General features: G+C 45.8%; 1 protein-coding gene across 1 annotated transcript in view; it reads left to right on the top strand.

Moving 5' to 3' along the window:
• Window positions 1–22,274, top strand: part of GNAL (G protein subunit alpha L) — a 572,953-nt gene that overhangs the window by 399,156 nt on the left and 151,523 nt on the right. Inside the window, 1 exon segment of the mRNA XM_033934098.1 lies at window positions 7,568–7,665. Coding sequence (XP_033789989.1) covers window positions 7,568–7,665 — 98 coding nt within the window.

Below are 22,274 nucleotides of genomic sequence, written 5' to 3' on the forward strand. Positions count from 1 at the left end.
AAGAACACTGACTTAGATGATAAATATCCCCCAATGAGAATAATGGCCTTGGTTTGTTTAACACATTAAATTGCATAAATCAGGGGTCCCCAAAGTCCCTCCTTGAGGGCCGAATCCAGTCGGGTTTTCAGGATTTCCCCAATGAATATGCATGAGATCTATGTGCATGCACTGCTTCAATGCATATTCATTGGGGAAATCCTGAAAACCCGACTGGATTCGGCCCTCAAGGAGGGACTTTGGGGACCCCTGGCATAAATGCTTTAACATGTTATTGCTTATTAGGAAAAGAGGCTGAGAGATTGTTAGCTCTCTGGGGATAGGGAAATACTTACTGTACCTGAATTGTAACTTGCCTTGGGCTACCAATGAAAAGCAGCAAGCTAAATGCAAAGAATAATTGGGTAAACAGACATTCCCAACCCATGTTCAGCAGTTTCCTCAGCTACTCTGCTTCATTATTTCCATTCTGGTAAACAGGTGTGTAAACAAAACTCTCCTATCTATTTGAGAGGTTTTTGCCTTGGCATTTTTCTGCTGTATTGGTTCATCAATTTTTTTTATTTTTAAGGAAAACAAAAAATCATGCCAATAGACTCTGGGGTCATAATTGCCCACAGAGCGAAAGAAACTTCCAGAATAAAGACCCTTGTCCTGTCTGCTCAATCTGTAGGGCATTTGCCCTATCCCCAAACCACTGTATCTTCTGCACCTTTGTTTTCAAAGGGATCATCTTGTTCAGCTCTGAGGATACCTAGATGAACTTGGTGAGTACTTCCAGAAAAAAGTACTTTTGCACTGAGATGGGCTGACTGCCCTCTTTGGATTGTCCACCTGCCTCCCTGTGCAGCAGCCCATGAAGTAAGTCCAGCTCCCAAAGAGCAAAATGTAGTGTCATTTCAACAATAACCAAGCTACTTGAATGTTCCCAGGCCAGAAACATTTTTATCTTCAAAATGCTTGTTATAGTCTGGGCCCTCAATAGCTCAAACTGTGTGTCACAGAATCGGCACCAAGGCTTTAGCACAGAGGTGTCCAACCTGCGGCCCAAAGGCCGCATGCAGCCCAGTGAAGTATTTTGTGTGGCCCCGGTCGAGGGCGATGCAGTGTTTTCCCCTGCTGCCCCCCAGGTGTTTATCATCTTGCCGGCTCCCTCCTCTGTCTTGCTGCAGCATTTGCGCGTTTGTGCGGCCCCAGAAACATTTTTTTTGGCCAATGCGGCCCAGGGAAGCCAAAAGGTTGGACACCCCTGCTTTAGAAGAACTTCTTCACTATATTAGTAGCCAGCTCTCATCTTCATCACCACAGAGGACAATATGATATGTGCTGAGGCTTCTGGGTAACTGGCCAAAGATCTGAGTTTTCTAACCCATTATAAACCATTAAATTATAGGGCTCCTTTTACGAAGGTGCGCTGGCGTTTTTAGCGCATGCACAAGATTAGCGTGCGCTATAGCGCGTGCTAGCCGAAAAACTACCGCCTGCTTAAAAGGAGGTGGTAGCGGCTAGCGCGCACTAAAACCACTGGCGTACCTTTGTAAAAGGAGCCCATACTGTTTTGTCACCCTCTTATCGCCCACCCGGCTCTCCCTGTCTCTTATCTTATCCACCTCTTACCTCTTTTTGTGAAATTGTCGTTGGTCATCATACATTTTTGTTTTCTCCCATAATCTATAAGCCATAATCTATAGCCAAGTCAAGGTCTTTTTAAACTGATATCAACTCAAGATCTTTTCTGCACAAACACAGCACTGTGATTGTGCTCTTCTCCCAGTGCAGAGGGGCAGTTTTATTGCATGGAGGTGTTCCTTCCACAGTTCTGTGCAGACTGCTACTGGTCGTCATACATTTTGTTTTCCTTGCACTTTTCCCATAGGGATGTGTAAATCAGCTTGACTCCCTCAAATCCACTGGTGTTATGACCCTGTTCTCCAATTCCCTTATAACCAGAAGTCTGGTCTATGCGGTCAAAGTAGAGTTATCTGTGGATCGCCGCCACGTTTTCTTTCAAAGCATGCTTGAAAGGCCTAGTGGAAATGTGTGGAAAAGCAGAAGTGCCTCTGTACATAAAGATCTTTTTTTCTGGGCAACTGAAGAGAATGCAGAATACCAGGAATCTCCACCTGTCACTTCCGTTCTCTCTCTCTCTTCTGTGCACTGCCTGCAGCTAGTAATCCTTTGCTTCTTCATCCTGCTGTGCCTATTGGGAAAAAAAGATGTTTGTTTTTTCATTCCTTACTCTGACCTTGAGGCAGGGTCTGCCAACCTGCTAGCTAAGAACTGCAGATGCCTTAGTCTTGATGTCTGAAAGAATTCCTGTCACTTCCTCCCCTCCCCCCCCCCCCACCCGCTGCCTGCTTGAATGTGTTTGAAATGTGAATGAAAGTTATTTTAAATTCACTTGAGAGAAAATTAAAGGAGGCCTCTGCTATAGCAGGGAAGGGAAACCCAGTGCTGACACTTGTCTGATGACTCAGTTGACTTGAAACGCACTATAATTTGCTAAAAATATACATGTTTATATATATATAATTGTTTGTTTACATCTAAAATATTGTATCTCCCAAGGCTTAGATTATACCTAACATGAAAAATGGAAATAAAATGATGATAATTTCAGGACCCTCAGTGACATTAAAGAATAATGCAGTTGGTAGGAAGAGCAGGGTTGGTTGTAGAGAAGGTACAGGGAGGTACTGATGCTGGCAGGGTGATCTGGCTACAGAACTGAGCTGCACAATACAGAGGTGTTCCCTAAGTTCTGCTCTTACTTGATGCTGGCCCTCTTTCCAGGAGGGTATTGGGTGCCCTAAGGCCATTTTCAATCTTTTACCCCACTTCCGTGCACTTTCAAGTTTGCAGCCATACCCTTCCCCCTCCTCCCAACATTTTAACAATTAAATTCAACAATCATGATCGCACCAACACCAACGCTCCCAGAACGAGCCTGCATAATTGGACATTATGGACTAGATTCAGTGGATTTCACCCAAATTTGGACACTGTTTATAGAATGGCATTTAGCACCAGGATCTGCACCCAATTAAAATCTAGTGTAAATCCTCGTGTCTAAATGAGCTGCAGATCTCCCATAATCTATACTGCTGTGTTCATCTTTAGTGAACACCCCTGACCCACCAGTGCCCCTTCTGTGGCCATGCCCACTTTTCATTTGCATGCTGAAAAATATGAATGTGCATCTTAAAAGAATAGTGTCTTATCAAAAGATGCACACACAAATTATAATGTTGCAAATTAGCTCCAATAATTGTTAGCATCCAGTTATTGGTTCTACTTGGCTCGTTACTCAGTTAAATTGTGTACACAAATGGAGTGCCTAAATTTGCAATACACAATTTTGAGCACCATTTATAGAATTTGGGGATATACTTTTACGTATTGCGCACCCCACAGGTCTATATGTTTATGTGAGATGTCCTAAGAATGAAACCCAACTCGATGCCAATTTTTTAAAATTGTGGCTCCAGCATTTTGGCGGTTATGCAGTTACTCTATATACTCAAATATAAACCTAGATGTTTGGGCCAATAAAATGAAGGTCTCAGTTTATATTTGAGTTTTCCCCTTCCCAGTTCCATTGCAGGCCTCCTCCCAAGCCTATGTTAAACCCTGCTGGTCCAGTGGTAAGCCAGGGCAAGAGCAATCCTCCAATGCTCCTGCTCCGTGCAGTCTCACTACTCAAATGGATGATACAAGTTCCTACAGTGGTTGTTATGTTTATTTACCACCATTTCATGAAGAGATTCATCCAAAGAGGTTACAATCCACTGAATAGTAATCAGGTACTCTAAGTATTTCCCTAAGAATAACAACATAGATTTTTATTTATATATCGCATAAGCCTTGCGGTTCTATGCAGTTTACAAAGAGACAAACTGACCAGTGTCAGCGAGCTACAATAAGACACGAGAAGGAGATTGCCCCTGCTGGGGCAATGGAGGGTTTAAGTGACTTGCCCAGAGTCACAAGGAGCAGGCTGGAATTGAACTCACAACCTCAAAGTACTGAGGCACCAGTTCTAACCACTAGGCCACTCACTCCCACAGTAACCTCACAAGACTGATTCGAGTTTGCTTAAAAATTCAAGTCAACCTTTTTCCCCCTCAGTTTATATTTGGATGGGTTTATATTCGCATATATATGGTAAATGAGTACCTGTCTTAATGCTGCTACTGTGAATCAGTGAAGTTTGTAGGCTATAGCTGTGACTGAAAAGAGGTGCTTGTAACACTGACCTCTGAAGCAAAAAGTCTGTATCAAGTTAGGCTTTGTTAGTACGTATATTGCATGTTTACAGGTCCTCTGAAAGCACCAGCAATTGCTACAGAAGATAAGTACTTTATAAAATCACTGGAGTGACTGTTTTCTTTCTTTTTTTTTAAATCAATTGCAAATACAATTCAATAAGCAATTACAGGAAAATGAATACCAATATACCATCATAAACTAACCCCCTCTTCTAGCGTTTTTTTAGCGTGGGGAGCTGCGCTGCGCTGCTCCCAACGCTCATAGGAACTCAATGAGCATCGGGAGCAACGCGGGCCATTCAGTGTGGCTCTCTGCGCTAAAAACCGCTAGCACAGTTTCGTAGAAGAGGGGGTAAGTAATATCAATCCAAAGAAAGGGCCATCAAGCCCACATTGAGAGAAAAAGATAAAAGAAAAAAAAAAAGAAATCAACAAAGATAATTAATCCTATAACCATAACAAGCGCAGCATATTTGCTAAGTATTCCTCATTTTTAGGCTGTTTGTCTTCATTAGCTTTCAGAAATTGCTTTAAATATAGTGGGTCCCAAACTACATAATCTTTGTTCTAAAGCTCTAGACTTCAGAGCTAAAAAAAAACCAGCCTTCCATCTTAACTGAGTTGCCCATGCTACATCAGGAAATATCATAATTTTAGCCCCACAGAAAACCTCATCTTTCATTTTAAAACATAATCTCAAATTATCAAGGATTTATCACCCTCATTAAGACAAGTCACTAAGAGAGTGGATCTTGATTGTATCACATCCTGAGTATCTTCTAGAAAAGCAATTAAATCAACCTCTGATGATACCAAACGATCTAGGAGCTTCATTTTAGAAGGCATATAATAACACTTCAAAATAATCAGTGTGACAGCATTTTCAATGCCTAGAATCTCTTTGAGGTACTTCCTCAAAAGGATCTTGGGTGAAAGTAAATGTATAATTGGAAAATTCATAAAATGTATAAGTTATTTTGCCCTATCAGCATTCTCAAGCATTTCCATTTTAAAATGAATAGTATAGGAATCCTTAATTGCTGAAGTTGAAACAGCTTGAACAGAGATCTGTGTTTCTACCACATTAAGACATTTATCTAATAATGAAATATTTGAGTCCATATTAACAAATTTATCAACTAATTCTTGTGAAAAAATCTGATTCTGAGAGACAACAGACCTTAGCATCCCCTCCATCCATTGATTAATGTTCCATAAAGCTTTTAAGGTAATGTTTTGCTTTTTGTAGGTTACTGGAACCTTTGGCTGGGGTTCCATCAATAAGACAACATTTGAAATCATTTTGTGAATCCTTCCAGCTTTCCATCTCCGATGATGCATAAATGTCAATACATGTATATGTGTATAAAATGCATCTTATCAGGCGGAAGAGCACTTTTCCAAAATTCATTCCATTTGTTTGTTAGTTTTGAGCTATTAATTTAATTCATCAAAGCAAAATTCATATACCCCTCTCTTTTACAAAATCCGATAGCACGGGCCACTAAGGTAACTGTCCCAAAGCTCATAGGGATTTAAAGGGCTTCGAGGCTTTTGCCGCTTGGCCGCTATTAACATGGCTTTGTAAAAGGGGGCTTACTGTAGCTTATGTCTGTGCCAAAACTCATGACAAAAGAAATGAACTGAGCAAGTTTTAGAAAAGTGCTTTTCAGTTATCCCTTTGTAAAAATACATACGATGGCAAGAACTTGTGTATTTTTATGCAACTTGGCTTCAAGTTCGTAGGGGGTGGAATTGCAATTTACACACATTCTTTGCAAAATAGTGATTTTCCACCTGCTCCTGAGGTGATGTCGATGTTTGTGAATTCATGATATCCATAGTTTCAGCTGGTTTTGTGAGACAGTTTGGGGAAAGACACTTGGGCACATAGGTGTCTTTATAAAACTGATGCCTGTTTACCCTTCCGACTGAGGTGCCCAGTTGTCATAAATTACCATCCACATGAGTACCCATGCCCCAGCTCCTGAAAATGCCTGCATGCCCATCTTGTAAAGGAGGCACAGTCTTGCAGTGTGCTTAAGTTTTCCACATATACACCCACATGCAATTTTTAGAAAAATTGCCCCCGTAATAAAGCTGGAAATCAGCCACCCTCCTTATAGGACAGAGTGTGGCGCAGTGGTTAAAGCTACAGCCTCAGCACCCTGGGGTTGTGGGTTCAAATCCACGCTACTCCTTGTGACCTTGGGCAAGTCACTTAATCCCCCCATTGCCTCAGGTACATTAGATACATTGTGAGTCCACCAGGACAGACAAGGAAAAATGCTTGAGTACCTGAATAATCTCATGTAAACCGTTCTGAGCTCTCCTGGGAGAACGGTATAGAAAATTGAATAAATAGGTAAAAATACACACTAATCTTTCTTTGAACTTCTTGGCCCATCAGTATCTTTTGTTTTGCGTTGACTGCAGTTGCTCCTCAGAAACTGCTCCCAAGCCTGCGTGGTGGTTATGCCGACCCTTCCTGTCCCTCTTCAAATCGGATGTCTGCAGACTTGACCTAGATATGAATACCTTGAAGGAGAGCAGAGATGGGAAAGGAGGGTGTTCATAGACTGCAGAGAAATAAATAATGCATCAGAAAGTGGGAAATTTGTTTTCCAGTGGAAAGAGGGACAGTACTCAGGAGCGATACTTGGAAAAATTTCTTCACAGAGTGGCGGTTGCGTGGATCATCATTCCAGAGGTGCTTAAAGCAAAGATGACCCTTAGCTGTGAAAAGTGAAGGAAAAACCCGAGATCTAACTCTGGCCTCTGGAATTGTAACAGGCAGTAATTTACAGACTGTGGTGGACCTCAGGGCCCTTATCTGCTGCGTACTCTGTTTCTTTGGTCTTGGAAGAGCCAGTTAGCTGGCTTCACCACACACAGCTTCTGATTTCTTTCCAGATTACACTCTGCAAGTTACTGTCTGCTACCATCTGCCCTATTTTGTATACGATTTTCTGAAAGATTCTTAAGGACCAAATCTAATCTTGTCAGTTGATCATTATCGCCCTTGGGCTTGATATGGTAGAAGAGTTTGAATGGGTTCTCGGATTTGGGCTGCGTCTACATCATGCTAGTGTAAAGGTTTTCAGTAAAGGTATCTAGAGGTGGTCATATGACATAGCCACTCAGTAGCTGTAATCAGAAGGAGTTCAGTAATACAGTCATGATTCTGCAGCTCGTCCATCCTGCCTTTTCACTTCAGAGTACCCCCTGATTTACAGCCAAATATGCTTAATGTGAGATAAATGCATCTGGTTTCAGCTTTGTCATCTTCTGCTTTTCAGGAATTCTTTGAGCACGCACAGAAGCTCTGGGATGACGAGGGCGTGAAGGCATGCTACGAGAGGTCAAATGAATACCAGCTGATTGACTGCGCACAGTAGTAAGTGTTTTACATTTCTAGTATACATTTCTCCTCAGTGAAGTGCTGCTCAAGTGGAGATGTGTGGGTCTGTGCTTGGGGGAGGGGGCTGTAGAGTTTTCTGATCTGGTGCTGTTTTGTATACTTGGGAGACAGGAAAATCCACACTGCTTTCGTGAGAACTGTATGATGTGCCCGTTGGCCGTACGAAACTGTTGTTGTTGGGGGATCTGTGTGGTGTTCCAAGGAGTCCGCGTTTAATGTGAAAAATGCCTGGGTAAATTTCAGTCTTTGAGGAGGAGGTAGTGTGAGTTGACAGTCTCCTGAAGTCTGCCTTTGGATGCTGGAGCAGTTTCAGAGCAGCGTTTTGCAGAATTGCAAGAGCACAGTTAAGAGGAGATGAAGGAGCCGTGCCTGGTGGGAGATTATTGATGACCTCATGTTGCACATTTTTGAATCGGTTTTAAGCAGCGAGGCCTTTACTAACAATTCTTTTTACCAGACTGAGATGAAGCATGCTGGTTTGCAAACGGATCAAAAGAAGCATTCTTAAATGTTCTCATTGCGGGCTGCTTAATTAGGATTTTTCCTTAGAATCTGTTTGGTGTTTTATTTATTTGTGGGGGGTTTTTTAAAATGCTTCACTGTTTAAATAACAGAGCAAATGCAGAAATCTATGGTGTCTGAAAGGATTGTTGTAAGAGGATGATTGACATGTGGATTACCAGCTTGTAGCGTTTATATTACTCCACATAGGATTTGAGAGGCAGCAGTGTGTGTTGGCCCTGTAGCACCCCTCAGATGTGCTGTGTGGCTTTTGCAGACATGATCAAAAGCTCATGCTTACACATGCAGCGAAGCATGCCTTTTCACTTGTAGCTGCCTTTGTGGGTAGGGAATTTCAATAGTTTTCAGGACAAGAATGATTGTCTCAGTATTGGCTTCAGTCAGTGGTGTAGCAAGGATAGGAGGTGCCCAGGGCAGTGGCACCCCGTGTTCTCTTCTCCACCCCCACTCCTTTCCCATCCCCTGACGCATGTGCCTTCCTTTCTTCTCCAAAACCTCTCTGGCTCTTCACCGGCATGAGCAGCATCTCCAACCTACTGCCCACGCCAGTCCCAGCATTCCCTCTGATGTCACTTCCTGGTTCTGCAGCTAGGGACCAGGAAGTGACATCAGAGGGAGAGCTGAGGCTGGTGCAAGCAGCAGTTAGGACATACTTCTCACTGACGGCAAAGATTTTAAAGAGGTATGTGGGGTTGGGGGCGCACAGCACGGCAATGCCGGAGCCACAGCCTTGGGTGCCTCCTTCCCTTGCTATGCTGCTAGGTGCAGGGAAGAGTTACCTGGGACAGTATTGGAAGTGAGTGAGGAAGAAGAGGAGGCAGAACATTTTGATTTAACTTACACTTTTTTCAATAGTAGTTCTAGGTGAGTTACATTCAGGTACAGTAAGTTTGTCCCTGAGGCAATAAAGGGTGAAGTGGACACTTCTTTAACCATCAGCGGGGCAACCTGCGGTGCTCTTGAATACCCATCATATACCAGCAAAAGGCTGAGTGAAACCCTCCCCTCACTGCCACCCTGTACAGAGACACACACACATACACACCAGCCATTCCTAACCCCATCCTCTGGGAACACCTAGTTCCATCGGGTTTTCAGGATGTCCACAATGAATATTCATGAGATTGAGGCACTGCATGCAAATTTAACTCATGAATATTCATTGTGGACATCCTGAAAACCCAATGGAACTAGGTGTTCCCAGAGGATGGGGTTAGGAATGGTGTGCCCCAAGGACAGGATTGGGAATGACTGCTGCAGACACACACACACACTTACTTACTCATTTCCCAGAATGAACAGACCCAAAAGTTATATTTGTAAATCCACAAGAGTAAGGAAGCTGTAGATTTATTTCCAGAGAATTCACACTATAGAAACAATATCCCGCTTACTACTCTTAAAGCTAGTATTTTCCATAGCATCCTATCAGACCACTTCAGACCAATGGCTTCTGTCCCTCTACCAGTGGATGGAGACAGAGGAAGAAAATAGTTCCTGTGACTTCTCTCTTAAGAGCCTGATTCTATAAATGGTGCCTAGGTTAGACGCTGCCAATCAAAGATGCCTAGTGACGCCTAACTTAGTTCCGTGTGCAAATTGTTTTTAATTGGTTTAAATGGCACAGTAATTGACCACACCATTAAAACCAATTTAATAAAGCATTATTTTAATGATAAATTTAGGTTACACGTGGATATTCACGCAGCGCCTAGTGATGCTTAAGTTGAGGCACCCTCTGACGCCTGACGACACGACACCTACTTGAAAAGTAGGCGTGGTTATGGGTGGAGAATAGGTGTGGTTGGCTTAGATATCGCTGGGCGTCTAAGGTAGGTGCTGGGAAATTAGGCCAAATATACCAGCGCTTACCTCTGCCTCTAAGAGAGATCACAACTTTAAATAATTTTAAGTCCAGCCTAAAAAAATTTATTTTTTAAAGATGCTTTCAAGGATGTTTTAAACCAGTGCTAGCTCAGCCTTCTGACAAAACCCCTCTGTTCCCTGTCCTTTTATGTTTCCCTTTTTTGTTTTCTTCGTTCTTCCCTTTACAATCTATTGTAGTTCTTCCCTTTCCTCTCGTGCCAGCCTGTTTAGGTCAATCTTGTTAGTCCTGTTATTTCGTTTTTGATGTTTCTTTATATTAATTTTTTTAAGTTGTTGGATGTTCACCTGTTTTACTTAAAGCTTATGTAAAACCGCTTTGCATTTTTGATAAGGCGGGATAACAAATTTTCAATAATCTTGAAACTTAGGCGCTGCTAGGCGTGATTCTATAAAGGCCACCTAGTGGTTGACTGACAACCGCACAGAGCAGCATTGCAAGTTAGGCGCTGTTTATGGAATCAGGCCCTAAGGGGTATTATGCAGCATTGAATGTTCAGTATTTCCTCTCTCTTCCAAGTGGACAGATGATGGGCTAACAGCCCTATTCCTGACCTAGATTTATAACTAGTTTCAGTTGAGCTTTAACTGCCCTTTGGGGTTTTCTGCTCATGAACCAGTTTCATGCTGAGTCTCGGTAGACTTTTAGGGTCGCCTATTTGGCTTTTTCTCCTGAACCAGCTTCTTAGCTGTGATCTATTTGAGTTGTAGGGGGCCCTCCTGGGCTTGTTTTTCTGACCCAGTTTAACGCCTGTAGTTCAGTGGACTAGGGGTGCCATTTTTGACATAAGCTCCTGTTAAAAAAGGGCAGCTGTTCTGTGGAGCTGAGGTATATCTCAAAGGCCTCTGAGATCCCTACCACCATTTCCTCCCCATCCCCCACCGGACCATTGGACCACCATCTCCTGTGGAGGTCAGCCTGCATTGGATGAGTCTGCTCTGATTTATTTCAGTTATTTCGGCGCTCTGCTGTTTGTGAGTCTGTTCCTTATTAAGCTCTCACTAGTATCTGGCTTGACTTTCTTATAGCATGAATTACTGACAGAAACCTTTCTTCATCTGGTTTCTACAAGCAGTGAAATGTTCTATATGACTATAAGCAGTGAAAATTTCTTTGACTCTCTTATGTGGAGGATTAGCAGCTCTCTTTGAGTTACATAAAATGTTCCTCAGTGTTCTGGACTAAACAATTTTTCCCACCAAAATTTTGTTTCCATTTCTGTCAGCTGGTCAGTGGCGTAGCGAGCAGGGAGGGCGCTGGCATCCCTCTTCCTCTCTGCCCACTGGCAGCACGCAGCATGTCCTGAGCTCTCCTTCAGATGTCACTTCCTGGTTACGAGACCAGGAAGTGACATCAGAGAGAGTATTGAGCTTGGCTTGAGCAGCAGAAAGGAGATACTGTTCACAGCCAGTGAAGATCTGAAGAGAAGGGTGGGTGAAAAGGAGGAGATGTGTCGGCACCCCTACCAAGAGGAATGTGGGGGACACACGGTGTGGCAATGCCGGGTGCCACCGGCCCAGACACCTCCTTCCCTCACTATGCCGCTGCAGCTGGTGTTTGTTTTTTTTCAAGTGTTTCCTGCCTGTTTGGTCCACAATAGGTGCATCTGACATATATATACTAGTATTTTAGCCCGTTACATTAACGGGTGCTAGAATATATGTCTGTCTGTCTGTTTTTATTTCCGTGTCTCTCTCTCTGTCCTGCTGTCTTTCTTTCTGTCTGTCTCTGTCCCTGGCCCCTTTTGTCTGTCTGTCTTTCTGTGTCTCTCGCTGTCCCTGTGTCTTTCTTCTTTTATTTCTGTCTCCCTTCCTCCCGCTGGCGGTAGAATATATGTCTGTGTTTCTTTCTGTTTCTCTCCATACTCTCATTCATCTTGTCATCTCCCTTTTGACCTCATACAAATGGCTCACCACTTTCAGAATACCCCTCCCTCTCTCCACTGGTCAGTCTATATCTCCCTGTCCCTTTCTCTTCATCCCCTAGCATCTTCTTATCCCAGCTCTCTGCCCTCCCATGGATTCTTTTTTCCTCCATTTTCTTTTGTTCTTCCTTCCCCCCTTGATGCTGAACAATAAGATGGAGGGAAAAAAAGAGATGCTGCATCTCTCTCCCCTTTCCACCCCAGACCTAACATTTCTCCCTCCCTTCCATCCCTAGGTCCAACTTCCCTCCCCCAGATCCACCATCTCTCCCCAATAGTCCTCCCTTCAAGTATCTCTTTCCCCAGATCCAGCTTCTCTCCCTTCAGACCATTACCTACCATCTCTCTCTCTCTCCTCTGTTCCTGGCCCCATAAGCTGTCCCCCATGCCCAGTCTGGCACTTCTTTTAATACTCTCCCCCTTTGCACTTTATAAAAATTAAAAAAAAGTTAATCCAGGGAATTTCCTAGGCCCAACATGTTCTCCCTCTTCTCTCCATTTCATTCCGATATTGCCTTCACCTTCTGTGTCGCTGAAAAATCCGCTGGCCTCAGCTGTGATTCAGGAACGTTGTCCGTGGCTCCCCTTCCTGCTTTCAATCTGCCGCGGTTCTCCCCCCTCCCCCGGCGGAATGTTTTTGAATCGCAGCCGAGGGTGGTGGATTTTTCAGCAAAACAGAAGGCGAGGGCGACATCAGACCGGTCCCTTTCTCCCTATCTCCTTCCCTACTTCCCTGTGCAGCAGCCGCAGCATTCCCTCTCCCTCCATTAACCGCGAGAGGAGCCTGCACACGGACCTAACAGGCCGAGCCTCCAGCAGTCTAACTTCCCGGCGGCTCCTCTGACGATCGCCGCCTTCTCCGACGCAGGAGCAGCTCGTGAGAGGAGCCGCTGCAGCGTCTGTGAAGTTGAAAAAAACTTCGACCCATTTCTGTGCTCGGCCGCGGCGGGCTACAGGTGCCGCAGTCTGCAGCCGCCGACATCCGTTTTGACTTTTTTTTTTTTTTTTTAGTTGAAAGATGCGGCGGTGGCTCTTCTCATGATCCCCACCTGCGTCGGAAGTCCGACGCAGGCGGGGATCGTGAAAGTAGCCACCGCCGCGTCTTTCAAAGAACTGTAAGCCGCGCATGTGCACTTCCTATGTGTCGCTACAGCTCACAGAAAAGCGGCACACACTTAGGAACTGCGCATGCGCGGCTTACCATTTTATTATATTAGATATATATATATATATATATTTTTTTTTTTTACCCTTTTCTAGGATATGCGCCTATTCTTTGGTTCATTGCTGGTTACAGTAGCTGCCTGAATAGTAGATACAGATTCTACTACTTTTCTCTCTGTGTAATTTAAATATCAATTAAACTGAGTCTGTTATGTGCAGCATTCGATTGTTAATTGCAGTTAACTGTATTTAGTTCTTGTATGGAGACTGGAGTTCCTAAAAATTAACTGTTCTTATCTTCAGCCATCTGGCCATATTCTGGCCAAGCTTGTTTTTGCCCCCATCACCACTATTATTCTTTTAAAAAAATTCATGTCTGGTCAAGGTGTACAATGCAGCTCTTGGCTGTATTCTACCAAATTTGATGAGTGTACTGTCCTTCAACATGCTACTCATCTGGCTTGCCAGATTAAGAATAGATCCATTAAACTTTTTTTCAGTTATAGAAAAAAATAAGTGATGTCATCATGGTGATATCCGCACACTTCCAGGTGCCTCAAGCCACGGCCACTACTTTTAGTGTGCCGTGGTTCGAGAAAGTTTGCGGGACACTGACCTAGTTTACCCCCTCTTTTATAAACACATAGCGTGGGTTTTAGCAGCGGTAACTGCTCCAACACTCATAGAATTCCCTTGAAGTTGCAGATTTGGAACACCATTGCTTGGCTATTCGAAAAACTGAACATTCTGTGCTGCATAATACCCTGAAGGGGCAGAACGCAAGAACTATTTTCTTCCTCTGTTTCCGATATTTGGAAAGATGTAACTTTTTTTTCCATTTTGGAACCACTACCCCACTAGCCCCTTGTTTGGAATTTATTTCCGGTTTGGGGGTGTTTGGTGCCGAGTTCACTCTCTCATATTTTGTGCGTATCCTTTTGGGTACTGGGCTTTTCAGTGGTCCCAATATTGTTACTATTGTGTGCAAATCCAAAAGTTCCTCGATTTGTAGTGAACCCAGGAGAAAGACTGTGCACTGCTCCTGCCATGGCCGAGCATCCTGTGGTGCCAGGGAAAAGTGAAAGAGGTCTGGGAAATTCAGTTAGATGGCAGAAAAAAAAAAGTTTGGGAACCAGGGCTTCATACTGTGTGGTCTGGGTTAGAACATTCTCATGCCCTCGATGCTAGAAAGCTGCTGACGTTTCAGGATCAAACTGGTTGTTTTGTTTTTGTTTTGGGTTTTTTTTTTTTTTTCTTTTAATACATTATACTTATTTTCATTGCTTCATTTGAAATCATAGTGTCTGCTTATAAAATCAGTTTGTAGCTCTTTTCAACCGTTGCAAAGACGGAGACCTTTGTTTCACACGTTTAATAATTTGATGTACCTCTGCTTTGCAAAAAGCATCGTAGCAGTGTACGGTAAAACCAGAATAGAAATAAGTTCCACAAATTCATAAATCACTTATAAAAATAAAATTATCCACATGAGACATTTAGGATTAGTTGAAATTCAGAGGAAAAGAAAAAAAAAAATCAGAAGAAAGGATGGTTCTGGGACAGAAGCTCGATATGGAGCCTCAGAAAACGCATTCAGAGCTGTCCTGAGGGCTGTGCAAAATCACTTTCTGTCATTTGTCTCCCCTGTGGTGGCTGTGGCTGGAGTGGAGTACTGGAGGGGGGTGGATCCCCCAGAGCATGTTCATGGCTCGAGACTGTTCTGAATCCACTGTTAGTGCAGAGCCAAACTATGCTGGTGGCAGTGCCACAACAGATGGTCTGCCAGATGTTTCCTTATTCTGCCGCCTGAAGAAATTGCTCTGTGGCTGAAGGGATTCCTGTGTGTCTCATCGACTGGCAACAAGGATGGGATTGTGTGCATCTGAGGGACAGATAAAGGCACCCCAGAGACATGAGGTGAAAGAGTTACTGAAAGGCAGAGGACAGCTGAAACGAATTAGGGCCAGATGCACAAAACTCCTCTTCAGTGCTGGAGAAACACCAATCTATTTTTAGCAAATTATATGCAAGCTGTTAGTTTTGAGCATTGGTCGCTAAAGGGGTTGGAGCCTCCTGGGGCATGCCCACAAGAGCTCTGTGGTAGAGGTCTGCACGGGAACGGGGATCGCGGGGATCCCGCGGGTCCCGCGGGGATCCCGCGGGTTCCCCCCCTGGCCCACGGGACTCCCACGGGGACGCCCCCTGGCCCACGGGACTCCCACGGGGATGCCCCCCTGACCCACGGGACTCCCACGGGGACGCCCCCTTGCCCACGGGACTCCCACGGGGATGAAAACAACCTACCTAAATTCTGGCGATGCAAGTCTGGCGTCGCGTCGGGAAATAGCCATGTTGAGCAGTGAGCTCAGCACGTACACAGATGAAAGCCTTGCTTGCTGATTGGTCCGGCGGCCCCGCCCCACCGTGCCGCCGGACCAATCAGCAAGCAAGGCTTTCATCTGTGTACGTGCTGAGCTCACTGCTCAACATGGCTATTTCCCGACGCGGGCATTAGGCTGTTTTTTGTCATTTCGGGTGGGGGATGGCAGCGGCAGCAGCAGCCTGAAAAAGAAATCATCCTGGCCGGGTTCGGTGTCATGCTCCGGAGCTTCTACAGCCTTCCTATCTCCCTCTCCCTTCTACCTGCGGCTCTCTTCGGCAACTTAGCAGCAACGATCGACACAAGCTTCTGGCGTCGGGGCCTACCCTCTGCGAGTCCCGCTTGTTTCAACTTCCTTTTTCCACAAAGGTGGGACTCGTAGAGGGAAGGCCTCGATGTCGGCAGCTTGTCTTGATCACCGCTGCTGACGAGTTGCTTAAGAGAGCCGCGGAGCAGGGGGGTGTTGCCAGGTGCAGGTAGAAGGGAGAGGGCCAGATGCAGGACTCGTGGGTGAGGGAGGAGAAGAGAGAGGGGAGAGAAACAAAAGGAAATATTTCATACTGGGCTGGGCCGGAGTGGAGAGAGGGTGGAAAGATTCTGGCTACAGGGTGCATTAACAAAGGAAAAAGGGGGAAAGCTGAAAATGGAGATAGTGACACAAAGAAGAGAAAGGGTAAGCAGGACCTTCTGAATAAGGATAGAGATACAGAGGGGACATGAAGAGGAGGTGAAATAGAGACATAGAAGTAATGCTGAAAAAGTGTGTGTGGGGGGGGGAGATAAAGACATTGAAAGGGCAAATGGTGAATATGGGGTAAAGACAAGGACAGAGACAAATGAAGATTCTGAAAAAGTGGTGAGATAGGGATATAGGTGAGATGGACACAAAGAAGGGTGATGCTGGAAAATAGGTGGAATGGTAATTCTGACAGACACAGAAGGGAAATGCTGGATCAAGGAGAGATGGGGCTCAGGCTGGATGGAATGAGGAGAAATGCCTTGTTGGCCCGGAACTTCCTCTCCTATGTCAGAATTGACGTCAGGGAGCGGAATGCTGGTCAGCGCGACGCTTCTGCAGGGAAAGCTTGGGACAGCGGTGGCTTGGGGACTATTCCCCGATGGCGGTGGCAGCAAACCGAGTGGCTTGGGGGAGGGCACGGAGAAAGAAAGAAAGGGGGCAGACAGAGAGACAGAAAGAAGGGGGAACAGGGAGACAGAAAGAAAAAGTTGGGGGAGAGAATGAGGTCTGGAGGAGAGGAAACATACAGGAGGCTGAAAGAAAGGAAGAAAGATTGGATGCACAGTCAGAAGAAGAAAGTGCAACCAGAGACTCATGAAATCACCAAACAGCAAAGGTAGGAAAAATGATTTTATTTTCAATTTAGTGATCAAAATGTGTCTGTTTTGAGAATTTATATCTGCAGTCTATATTTTGCACTATGGCTCCCTTTTACTAAACCGCAATATTGTTTTTTAGCGCAGGGAGCCTATGAGCATTGAGAGCAGCGCGAGGCATTCAGCGTAACTCCCTGTGCTAAAACCTACTATTGTGGTTTAGTAAAAAGGGAGGGGGTGTATTTGTCTATTTTTGTATTTTGTTACCGAGGTGACATTGCATAGAGTCATCTGCCTTGGGAAATGTATATGGCAGATATCTTTGTTTTGTGTTCAAAAGAAAAGGAAATGCATTTCTGGTTTTATTTCTACAGTGTTGAAGTACTTGTTGGCCCTTGCTGTGACTGGTGGGGATCCCCAAGCACCGCCAGCAGAGGACCTCCTCTAGAGATGGTCAGAACTCCCCTCCACCAAGCGCAGCAGTCGCTGGCAGCATCCATGAGCCACTGAGGTGCCAGCATCTGTGACTCAGGGACGCTACTGCTGCCTGCCAAGCTTGGCAAAAGGGACCCCAGGCCAACTGCAAAGGAAGTCCTCAGCTGACAGTTTGTGGGTTCTCATCAGCTGAGTATTTATATTTTATATTTACATTAGAGGTTCTGGTAGAAACCCATTTACAAAGTATGTATTCTTCCCAATTAATATTTCCAAATTAATAGTCTCTTTGCTTATTTGTAAATGGGTCTCTACCAGAGCCTTTAATTCAGTAGCATAATTAAATAAAATAACTATTTCTGAAGTTTATAGGGAAGAATGGTGACGGAGGGGATTCCTCGCGGGGACGGGTGGGGACGGAGGGGATTCCTCGCGGGGACGGGTGGGGACGGAGGGGATTCCTCGCGGGGACGGGTGGGGACGGAGGGATTCCTCACGGGGACGGGTGGGGACGGAGGGATTCCTCACGGGGACGGGTGGGGATGGGTGGGATTTTGGCGGGGACGGGTGGGGACGGGTGGGATTTCTGTCCCCGCGCAACTCTCTACTCTGTGGTAGGCACAGCTCTTGTGCGCATGTCTAGGGATTCCCCCCCTCCTGCCACCCAATTAAAAAAAAAATCTAATGGTCCAGCGCCCTCTCCCCCCCAGAGTAGAGAGTTGCGCGGGGACAGAAATCCCACCCGTCCCCACCCGTCCCCGCCAAAGTCCCACCCGTCCCCACCCGTCCCCGTGAGGAATCCCTCCCGTCCCCACCCGTCCCCGCGAGGAATCCCCTCCGTCCCCACCCGTCCCCGCGAGGAATCCCCTCCGTCCCCACCCGTCCCCGCGAGGAATCCCCTCCGTCCCCGCCCGTCCATATAAACTTCAGAAATAGTTATTTCATTTAATTATGCTACTGAATTAAAGGCTCTGGTAGAAACCATTTACAAATAAGCAAAAAGACTTTATTAATTTGAAAATATTAATTGGGAAGAATACATACTTTGCAAATGGGTTTCTACCAGAGCCTCTAATGTTTATAAATTTTTATCAACACAACTAATATACTACTTTATCCTGAAGCAAAATAAAAAAAAAAGAAATATAATTCTTTTCCTACCTTTGTTGCCTGGTTTCTGCTTTCCTCATGTTCTCATTCAATTCCTTCCATCCACTGTCTCTCTTCCTTCTGCATCTTCCATTTGCTCTGTTACTGTGCCTCTCCCTTTCTTCCCCCTTCCAAATTGGTCTGGCACCCATCTTCTTCTCTCCGCTCCCCCCATAGTCTGGCATCTGTCTTCTTCCCTGCCAGCGTCTTCTCCCTACTCTCTCTTCCCCATTTCCTTTCAGCGTCCTTCTCCCCCCATCTTCCCCATGTCCTGTCAGCGTCCTTCTCCCCACTCTGTCTTCCACATGTGCTTTCAGTGTCCTTCTCCCCCCTCTGCTTCCCCATGTCCTTTCAGCGTCCTTCTCCCTCTCTGTCTTCCCCATGGCCTTTCAGCATCCTTCTCCACCCCCCCCCGTCTTCCCCATGTCCTTTCAGCGTCCTTCTCTACCCCTTTGTCTTCCCCATGTGCTTTCAGCATCCTTCTCCCCCCTCTGTCTTCCACAAGTGCTTTCAGAGTCCTTTCCCCCCCCGCCCTTCCCATGGCCTTTCAGCGTCCTTCTCCACCCCTTTATCTTCCCCATGTCCTTTCAGCGTCCTTCTCTACCCCTTTGTCTTCCCCATGTGCTTTCAGCATCCTTCTCCCCCCTCTGTCTTCCACAAGTGCTTTCAGAGTCCTTCCCCCCCCCCCGCCCTTCCCATGGCCTTTCAGCGTCCTTCTCCACCCCTTTGTATTCCCCCATGTGCTTTCAGCGTCCTTCTCCCTCCTCTGTCTTCAAGTGCTTTCAGCGTTCTTCTCCCCCCCTCCTTCTCTACCGCCCCGGGTGTAGCACAGCCGGCCAGGTCCCCTTACTTTTGTGGCACTTCACCGACCGACTGACAACAGCCCCGGTCCGACAAACCTCCCTGCCCTTAACTGCGAATCTAAATTACCTTATTACAGCTGCTGTAAGAAGATAATTTAGATTCGCGGCTACAGGGCAGGGAGGATTGTCGGACCGGGGCTGTTGTCGGTTGGTCGGGGAAGTGCCACAAAAGTAAGGGGACCTGGCCGGCTGTGCTGCAACCGGGGCGGGGTGTGGCGGGGCGGACCGCCCCGTCCCTTGGTAGCCACTCGAACCGCGAGGCTACTCTCCTCCTTACCTGCACTGCCTGCAGCACAGAGCCAAACGGAAGTCTTCCCGACTCAGTCGCGCGGCTCTTCTCTCTACCTTCTCTGCTTGCAGCACAGAGCCGAACGGAAGTCTTCCCGACGTCAGCGCTGACGTCGGAGGGAGGGAGGGCTTTAAGCTTTAAGCCCTCCCTCCCCTCCGACGTCAGCGCTGACGTCGGGAAGACTTCCGTTCGGCTCTGTGCTGCAAGCAGAGAAGGTAGAGAGAAGAGCCGCGCGACTGAGTACATCCAGCCCCGCAGGAACCCCGCGACCCTCGGAGGCGTCCCCACGGGATCCCCGCGACCCTAGGGGGCGTCCCCACGGTATCCCCGCGACCCTAGGGGCGTCCCCACGGGATCCCCGTGACCCAAAGGGGGAACCCGCGGGATTCCCGTCGTCCCCGTTCCCGTGCAGCTCTCTACCCCAGAGTCAGATCAAAGGATGTCACTACTGAGTGATCAGGCATAGACATCCCTCCCTCCTCTATCAGGGGTTGTGAGTGCTACCTCCTCAGCTCTATCTTAAGAATATACACCATCCCCAAATGTGAACCCAGATCATCCTGGAATACTGCATCCAGCACTGGTCGCCGTACATGAAGAAGGACACGGTACTACTCAAAAGGGTCCATAGAAGAGTGACTAAAATGGTAAAGGAGCTGGAAGAGTTGCCATACAGCGAGAGAATAGAGAAACTGGGCCTCTTCTCCCTTGAAAAGAAGAGACTGAGAGGGGACATGATAGAAACATTCAAGATATTGAAGGGAATAGACTTAGTAGATAGAGACAGGTTGTTCACCCTCTCTAAGGTAGAGAGAATGAGAGGACACTCTCTAAAGTTAAAAGGGAATAGATTCCGTACAAGCATAAGGGTTTTTCTTCACCCAGAGAGTGGTTGAAAATTGGAACGCTCTTCCGGAGGCTGTTATAGGGGAAAACACCGTCTAGGGATTCAAGACAAAGTTAGACAAGATCCTGCTGAACCGGAATGTATACAGGTAGGGCTCTGGTCTTTGACCTGGGGTCCTCCGCGTGTGCGGACTGCTGGGCACGAGGGACCACTGTTCTGACCCAACAGCGGCAATTCTTATGTTCTTATCTGCATGATGATGGTGTGCAGAGAGTGAAACAGGAAAGGCTTGCCACACTCCAAACGTTAAGCACACATCCTTTTTTAAAAATCTTGTTAAAGTCAGCTCTAGTCACATAACTGCTTAGGAATGAAAGTAAAGCAAACGGGGGAGGGGGGGGGAAATCAGTAGTGTGCATTCCACAAATGCATAGTTCTTGACGTGTCGAGAAACAGAGCGTGGTTTAGGCTCATGTTACTATATTAACATTCATAGGACTGAAATAAAACAGTAATTACTGCTTATTGTTGAAGGACACTGCATGGCTTTTATTCACTTTTAGAGGGAATAAGCTCTTGCATGAGAGTTAACATTGCAAAGAGCACAGCTGAGAAGGCATGTCCTTCGCTCCAGCTCTCCTATAATATGATCTACCAATTTCTTTAGAAGGAACCTTTGTGGTCTCTAAATCTCATGCTTTGTGTTTCTTAATCCTTTATCAGCAGAACCTCAGGTCTTCCCTCAGTGTAGTATCTTCAGGTCAGAGGTTCTCAACTTAGTCCTCTGGACACACCCAACCAGTTGAGATAAATTTGCAACCAGTGGAGGCAGTGCAAGAAAATTTATCTCATGCATATTCATTGTGGATATCTTGAAAACCAAACTGGATTGAGACCCCCCTGGTTCAGGTGGATGGGTGTAGTGCTGGGGGCGGCAGGTCACTAGATTTGGCTCTTTCCATGAAATAATGTGATCCGTTGTAGAATCTCAGGAGACCAGGGACAGATAAAGAGAGCAATGGAGGCCCTGGGTTCAGAAAAAGCAAAAGTCGTATGCTCCGGTATACTGATGGCAGTTTTTAAAGTGATGTACTTGAGAAAATGAGCATGTCTGAAAATGACTTCCATGATTTACACAGCACATATACTTTCAACCAAGTTTAAAGGAGATGCTTCTTTCTGCCTAGGTCATTGAGGGGTGCAATGCTAATTTGCAAAGAGGGTAGAGGCAAAGAGGGTAAACCGTGGTCACCGCAGTAAATCTGCAGAAATGGAGACATTTGCAACTGGTTTACTGCAGGAATGGGGACAAGACCTTTCACCGCCCCGTGGGAGTGGTAAAAAGTCTTGCTCCTGTGGTAAAAAAAATCTCCTCCCTAGTTCCTCTTGCGCCCATTTTACCTTTAAGGAGCCAGCCATGCCACAATGAAGACAAAAGGAACCCAAAACCAAAGCCCGAGACCAATGTGATTTGAAGAATAAAATTACCAGACAACAAAAGGTAGAAAAAAATAAATTTATTTTATATTTTGTGATTAGAATATTCCAGATTTGAAATATGTATCCTGCTAGAGCTAGTATTAGACATAACTGGGGATCGCAGTGCCCAGGCTATGCTTCTTTAGCTTCCAGCTGGCTTAGGGCTCTCTCTTTGACCAGTGAGCAGTTGCCCTAGTTACTCTCCCCTAACACTATTCCTGTCATGTGTGGCTAAAGTATTCTGTTAACTTGATTTTTCTATGTAGGATTCTGTAGTAATTTAGTTTGTTCAGTTTTCACAATAGTGGAGGGG

Source organism: Geotrypetes seraphini, chromosome 2 (assembly GCF_902459505.1).
Source record: "Geotrypetes seraphini chromosome 2, aGeoSer1.1, whole genome shotgun sequence".
Lineage (NCBI taxonomy): Eukaryota > Metazoa > Chordata > Amphibia > Gymnophiona > Dermophiidae > Geotrypetes > Geotrypetes seraphini.